Genomic DNA, 7,347 nt, shown 5'->3' with positions numbered 1-7,347 from the left:
CGCCTCCCGATAACTTCAACACGTGGGGGGGGGGGTCGATATATACCCCCTCCCCGATAACATTATTTTCCCGTGTATGTATGTCGTCGTTGTCGATATATATAACTCCCTCCCAGATAACTTCGACATGATGGACGGTCGATATGTATACCCCCTCTCGACCGTGATAACTTATACCACGGGAGCACCCCCCCGGCCCTCTCGCTCGACCAAAACTCTCGAGGACACCCAAACCCTAGAAAAAAACGATGTCGGTCTCCTACCCCCTCCCGCCGCGCCCCTACCCTTGAAGCGTTGCCTAGGCCACCCCAAACCCGGAATAAGCTAGGTCTACGTTTGCACTAATATATCCACCTGCTGTCATGTTTGTGTAATAATTGCCATGTTGTAATATTTGCAGAAACAATGGAGCACGGACGAGATGAGCAAGCAGAAGATGTGTTGGGGGACATAATCTTAGCCGGAGGTGATATCTTGTCGTATCTTAACGACAATGATGGTCTGGAAGAACAGGGTGAAGAAGCAGGCTGCGGTGATCGAAGAGTGGAGGAGGAAAGACATGACTATGATGGCTCCGGTGACCCAATGCTGGTGCAAGGAGACCGTGGTGACGGCTCCGGTGACCGAACAGAGTCCGGCCCGGTAAATATATTAGTTAAGCCTGTGCTGACTAGCTAATTGATGCGTTCATTGTTTTGGTATGTACACATATTAATTAACACTCGTCTTTCTTCTTTTTTCTAGCCCTCCGGATTGAGCACAACTGCGGTAAAGAGACGAGGCCCGAAGAGAAAGTTGCGCTCGGATGAAAGGTTTGAGATCACAGCAATCGCGCGCGACGGCCAACCGATTGAACCCCTCCGGACAAAGGATGCTTTTGCTGCTCAGTGTGGGGTTCTAGTTAGGGACAAGATCCCGATCAGCATCCACCAAGGGTATAAGCCTAAGAAGGAAGACCCTGAGGTGTCTTATGTCAATGATATGCAGAAAGATCATCTTTGGACTGAGCTGAAGGCAAATTTCACCCTACCGCCAGAGGAGGATCCGGAGAAGCCAGTTATAGAGCAATTAATCAAGTCTCATGCTCTTAAGAAGATGGCAGACCTATTCAGGAGGTGGAAGAATGAGCTGAAAACTTTTGTCGACAAAGAAGAGACACCAGAATTCATCGGCCGATATGAGAAGATCAGAGATCACTGGCCCGCATTTGTGGCCCACAAGACATCGGAAAAGAGTAAGAAGATGTCAGCGACAAACAAGCAGAATGCTGCAAAGAAGAAGCTTCACCATCACACGGGGTCAGGTGGCTACCTCAAAGCCCGGCCTAAGTGGGCCAAGTCTGAGAGGGATCTGCTTGATAAAGGGATCGAACCAGAGACAATGAACTGGCCAGACCGTTGCCGGACTTGGTTCTTCGGGGCTGGCGGAACCTTGGACCCTGTATCAGGGAGGTGTCGTTGGACGGACGAGCAACTTGCAATACCCGTCAAGAAGCTTAAGCACTATATCGATGCAGCGCAGCAAGGGACGTTCATTCCAGACAGAGAGAACGACGAGCTCACAATGGCCCTCGGGAATCCTGAGCACCCTGGATGGACACGAGGCACGCCAGGCTCCGTTCCGTGGAAGGCTGGTTTTCCGGACGCGGGCGGTTACAAAACCCAGGAGAGGAGGAAAAAAGTGGAGCAGATCCAAATTCAGCGTCTGCACGAAAGGGTTCAAGTGCTAGAGGAACGAGACGGCAATAGAGATGCCGAAACTGCCCCGAAGCTACACCGCCATCTCAGCGTAGAAGCAGCGTGGCTTCCACCGAGCTGCCTCAGCTGGAGCATGCGGCTACTCCTAGCTACCCCGTGGATGCTATCACGGAGTCTCAACATTGCCACCTTATGGCGGAATGGCAAAACTTGAAAGTCAAGGCGGCTGTTGGCTCTGTTTTACCTACTGAACCCGGTGCAACCTACCACTGCCGGCCGATTCCAGAAGGATATGCTAGGGTGATGGTGGATGAAATAACGGAGGGATTTGAGGACCTCCAGCTTGACCACCCTACCGGTGAAGGGGAGACTCGGTTGGGTTTAGCTCTGAAGACTCCATGCCTATGGCGGAAGGAGCTCATCAAGCTTCCGAACTGGACGGCTCCGGCGAGTAAGGGCACTCCGCCTCCTCCTCCGCCTCCTCCTCCGGCGAGTGATTAGGGCACTCAGCCTCCTTCTCCGGCGCGTGGCGGCACTCCGCCTCCTTCTCCGCCAGCGCCGGCGCGCCAGGGCAGCCAGCCTCCTCCTTCTCCGCCTCGTCAGCAAGGGCGGAAGAGACCCGCCGCCGCTGCGGCTGCTCCGGCGCGTCGTAGTCCTTCTCCTCCGCCTCGTAAGCAAGGAAAGAAGACAGCCGCAGCCGCTCCGTCTGCTCTGCCAGCGTCTAGCAGTACAGCTGCCAGAGGCAGGAGGCAATACAGATTCGGTCCTTCTCTGAAGACTCCAGAGAAGTTACCATATGAGAGGACCGAGGAGGAGAACGCGAAGATCGTGCGAGCCGAAGTGAAGAACTTCTTTGAAGGGGTCAAAGCAAAGAAACATCCACCTCCGGAGGAGAAGGTAGATCCGGTGAAAGCAAAGCGCACTCTGGCTGCCCTGACAAAACCACCAAAGTCTCCGCCAAGAGGCAGCTATGAGTGCGTTCTTGGAAAGGCATATGCCGAAGCGGAGCGGTCGGGAAGTACTGTCAGTGATAAAAGGATGAAAGAACGACGAGCTGGGAAAAAAATTGCCCAGCTCGGCGAACAAGCGAACCAATCATGCCCCCCGCTCAAGGTGTCAAAAGACATCGTCGCTAATGATCCGGGTATGGTGCCCGGTTATAGCAATCTTGGAGATTACCTGCCCGACGATATACATTATGAAATCATGGAGGTGGACAACCACAAATACCATTACGGGAAGCTTCTCGTCAAAGATGTCAGATCTCTAAGCACGATGATGCGAAGACTACATGATTGGTACATGAAAACCTGCAGAGAGTCTGATGGGATGAGTACTTTGACGCTGAGAGTTAAACCGGAGCATGACCTCGTTGGAATTGAACTGCTGAATGTTCCATTTGAGGATTTATTCCAGTTTTACAATTTAAAGTCCCTCGATAAAACAACGATCACTTGCTACTGTCTGTAAGTAGTACTACTTCTGTCATTAAGGCTCTCTATATAGGTCAGCTCTTTCATTGCATGTATTTATACTTATCCTCACTATATTATGCAGATTGAAGATCGCCGAATTGAAGAAAAGACAAATCGGTGATATTGGGTTCATTAACACAAATCTCATAGATGATTATCAGGTTAAATTTCATGCCAAAGATACCGAGGGCAACTTGCTGGTAATAAATCAAAACAAAGATATAATACTCTTTCCTTACAACTTCAAGTGAGTGTTACTGTCTTCTGCATATTCGGTTTCCCTTATTAGTCCAGGTTATGGTAATGTAATTGATGACTTATGCATGCATGCGCAGCTTCCACTATATTCTCCTAGAGATTAAGCTTGAGTCGGGAGTAGTAACCGTCTTAGACTCGAGAGGAAAAGATCCCCAGGACTATGCGAACATGACTCAAATGCTCCAGAAGTAAGTTAAATCGATCATTATCCACCATATCATCAACTTTGTTCATTTCCTGATATCAAGTAATTGTTTTCTTTGTCTGGCAGGGTTTGGAGAAAATTCACCTCAAAAGCCCCGAGACTGCCGAACCAGCTGCAATTTAGACACCCGAAAGTAAGTACTATAGTAGCATGTTCCGCGCATCTCCTAGTGATTCAAGCGCTAGTTTGATCAATACCATTTAGCATGCTTGCTTATCAGTTTGATTGACCTCTATTTCTTGTAAAGTGGTTGTGGCAGCAACCCGGGAATAATTACTGTGGATACTACGTTTGCGAGTCCATCCGCTACCATACCTGTGAGCGGGGCTACATTGAAGAACAATATGAAGTGCGTAAGCAATAATATTCACAATTTTATTTTATTACCATCATTTGTGTTGAGTTTCATTTATTCATATATATATGTATTGACCCCCTTCTTCAAATTAGATTTTTCGGAAGCGGGATCAACTCCTAGCAGAAGATCGTATGCGAGGAATTCAAGAGGAATTGGCGGCATTCTTCCTTGACCACGTGAACGCTGAAAACGGATAATACTATGTGGACCCTGTGTTCCTACAATATAATTAGGAGATTGTATTGTAAGAGATAATTATTGTATATATGTAGCCGGTAGTGTCGGATAGATATACGAGAACTTGTTGTTCGACCAATATCTCGGAGAAGGAGAGGTGGTCGATATCACTTCTCTCTGTCTGCATATGTTCATCACGATCTTCTGTTTCCTTCATTTGATTACTAGCTAGCGTGTCTACTCCTCTCCATACGTATATAGTATGTAGCGTCGACCAAGCACGGAGATAAGAGAGGACACTTCTCTCTATTAATTAGCTAGCTAACACAATATATGAAACACCTAAATTAACCCCCCAAAACCCCTAAACCACCCCCTTTCAAAAAAAAACAAAAACCTCAGCTCCTGCTAGGGGCTGACGCGTGGATGCCTATTGGTCCCGGTTGGTGGCACCAAACGGGATCAAAGGCCCTCCTGCCTGGGCTCCCCGCACCGGCCACGTGGACGGCCTTTAGTCCCGGTTCGTGTAAGAACCGGGACTAAAGGGCTAGGGCATTAGTAACGACCCTTTAGTCCCGGTTCCAGAACCGGGACTAAAGGCCCTTATGAACCGGGGTAAAAGCCCCTTTTCCTACTAGTGTAATGAGGTAAAACAAGCTACTATAAAGGAAGAAAAATAAGTGGGGACACACTACAAAGCCGTCCATAGATGATGATGGTACTCATAGTTGGGCATATAAATTTCCATATCCCTAATCGTCAATTAGCAGGATGCAAAGACGCCTTTGTCACAACACACGGTCAATATTCATCAAATAGAACAGCCACAAGTTCACAACGACCACTAGCACAAGTGGCTGAAAATCTGGGCCATGATTGAAGTGTTATTATTTTTTTAGCGGGAGAAATGTAAATGAACTAAAGAAACCTAATAAAGTTAAAAAGCCCAAACAAGGTGTCAATATATGGCATACAGTACTCAGTATTTTGCTGCTGGAGTCTCTTCGTTTGTATGTTATGTTGTGATATTGACCATTTTGTACTTCTAGGTAATTGGTGCGTGGGACAAAGTAATAAGCAATCCACATCCAGAGGGACTCGGTAGTGCACAAGTCACCATCTCCTATGGAAGTGGACAAAGGAGTGATCAACATTCTACGGCTGAAAGGCAACACACTCCTCTGTGTCTTCCACTACTTACCTTCTGCAAATCCATGCCGATAAATCAGCCAAAGCGGGGATAAAGAAGAGCGCAAGATCGACAGCAGTAAGAAGCAACCATGGCTGATGCAGAGCCATGGAAGACAGTCAAGATACCCCCGATCGTGCAGGAGCTGGCGACCGGCGTGCAGGAGCCACCGAGCCGGTATGTGATCGCTGAGCAGAACCGGCCCACCGCTGCTGGTTCTGAGATGCCCGATCCCATACCCATCATCGATCTCAGCCGACTGTCTGACAACTGTGCTGATGAGGTTGCCAAGCTGCAGTCCGCCTTGGAGAACTGGGGCCTGTTCCTGGTAAAGTTCTCTTCCTGATTTCTTTGCTTCTTCCCATCTTCAGATTTCTGATCGATCTTCCTCCAGGCTGTGGGCCATGGAATGGAGCAAAGTTTTCTTGGTGAGGTGATGGGAGTGGCTAGGGATTTTTTCAAGCTCCCACTGGAAGAGAAGCAGAAGTATTCAAACCTGGTGAACGACAATGAAGTCAGGATCGAAGGTTACGGGAACGACATGGTCGTATCAGAGAAGCAAATCCTGGACTGGTGTGACCGCCTCTACATCATAGTGGAACCTGAGAATCGAAGAATCTACAGCTTGTGGCCAACACAGCCTCCATCGTTCAGGTACCCTAGCATTCAGGCTTGTACTTCATATGGTATATATGGGTGTCGACCGATGAGTAGCCAACGTACGTAGTTGTCTGACCGCGAAGATTTCTGCAGAGATATTCTGAGCGAGTACACGGTCAGGTGCCATAAGATCGCCAACCTTTTCCTCCAGAACCTGGCCAAGCTAGTAGATTTACACAAGGACTACTTCGTCAACATGTTCGACGAGAATGCCTTGACATATGCCAGGTTAAACTACTATCCTAACTGTCCAAAGCCGGACGACGTCTTCGGCATGAAGCCCCACACCGATGCCTCGGTGATCACAATCGTCTTCATCGATGATAATGTCAGCGGGCTCCAGCTTCAGAAAGATGGTGTCTGGTACAGCGTACCAATTGTTCCGAATGCATTACTCGTGAACGTGGGAGATGTAATGGAGGTACGTATGTGTGAGAAGTTGCAAAATTGTGACAGTTAAACTGAGTTCTAAATCTCGCTACTTCATCTGACACATACAGATAATGAGCAATGGATTCTTCAAGAGCCCGATTCACAGGGTTGTGACCAATGCAGAGAAAGAGAGGCTATCTTTGGTGATGTTCTACACGATGAACCCGGAGAAGGAGATTGAGCCACTGTCAGAGCTGGTGGATGAGAAAAGACCGAGGCGGTACAGGAAGACAACAACTAATGACTACATAGCAAAACTCTTCGAAACTTTTGCTAGGGGGACACTAGCTATCGACACGGTGAAGATCTGAACGTGATTCTAAGTGTAGAAGATTAATCGCAGTGTGGTGATTCTTCCAGCGATATGTAGTATTCTCGTGGAGTTGGTTTATGCTTTGGCTTTCTGAAAATAATGTGCTATGATGTATCTTTGTATCACATAACAACTTCATATCTGTTTAGTTCAATTGTTACCCCGTTGTTCTACAGTTCCATCAAGTACTTTCTATCTGGTTTACTGTCCTCCTTGTTTTTACCATGCTGATTAAGACCTCCATACATTCGTCTTGCTATGCAATGCGGTTGCCTCAGCAACAATAGCAAAACTACAATAACCTAAGCAAGGCACCTTATTTTAAAATAGAAAAAACAACCAAGGAGACATACCAGACCAGGGTAATCATTTCCAACTAGAAGGTATGGAAATGACCCCGTAAGAACCGAATAGTTGACCAGGGGCTGAGGGGAATCTTGCCCACTGGCCTATAAATCTGAAAGCTTTCAGGTTGTTTATCACTGATACATCTAGTCAAACAGATCTTTCATCCTTGTCAAGTTCATAAAAAGAATACATTAGGCTGACCTTGAATTACAGTTATATTCTTCTGTGGACCCTC

General features: G+C 47.5%; 1 protein-coding gene across 1 annotated transcript; it reads left to right on the top strand.

The window, feature by feature from the left end:
• The first annotated feature begins 5,315 nt into the window (after positions 1-5,315).
• On the top strand, positions 5,316-6,943 carry LOC109755798 (protein SRG1). Its single transcript, XM_020314686.4, has 4 exons — positions 5,316-5,687; positions 5,754-6,013; positions 6,113-6,440; positions 6,520-6,943. Exons 1-4 carry the CDS (start codon positions 5,451-5,453, stop codon positions 6,760-6,762), a joined length of 1,068 nt encoding a protein of 355 aa, XP_020170275.1. The 5' UTR covers positions 5,316-5,450; the 3' UTR covers positions 6,763-6,943.
• The last annotated feature ends 404 nt before the right edge of the window (positions 6,944-7,347 follow it).

Source organism: Aegilops tauschii, chromosome 7 (genome assembly GCF_002575655.3).
Source record: "Aegilops tauschii subsp. strangulata cultivar AL8/78 chromosome 7, Aet v6.0, whole genome shotgun sequence".
Taxonomy (NCBI): Eukaryota; Viridiplantae; Streptophyta; class Magnoliopsida; order Poales; family Poaceae; genus Aegilops; species Aegilops tauschii.
The sequence above is the reverse complement of the archived record's forward strand: the minus strand, read 5'-3'. Positions and strand labels throughout refer to the sequence as shown.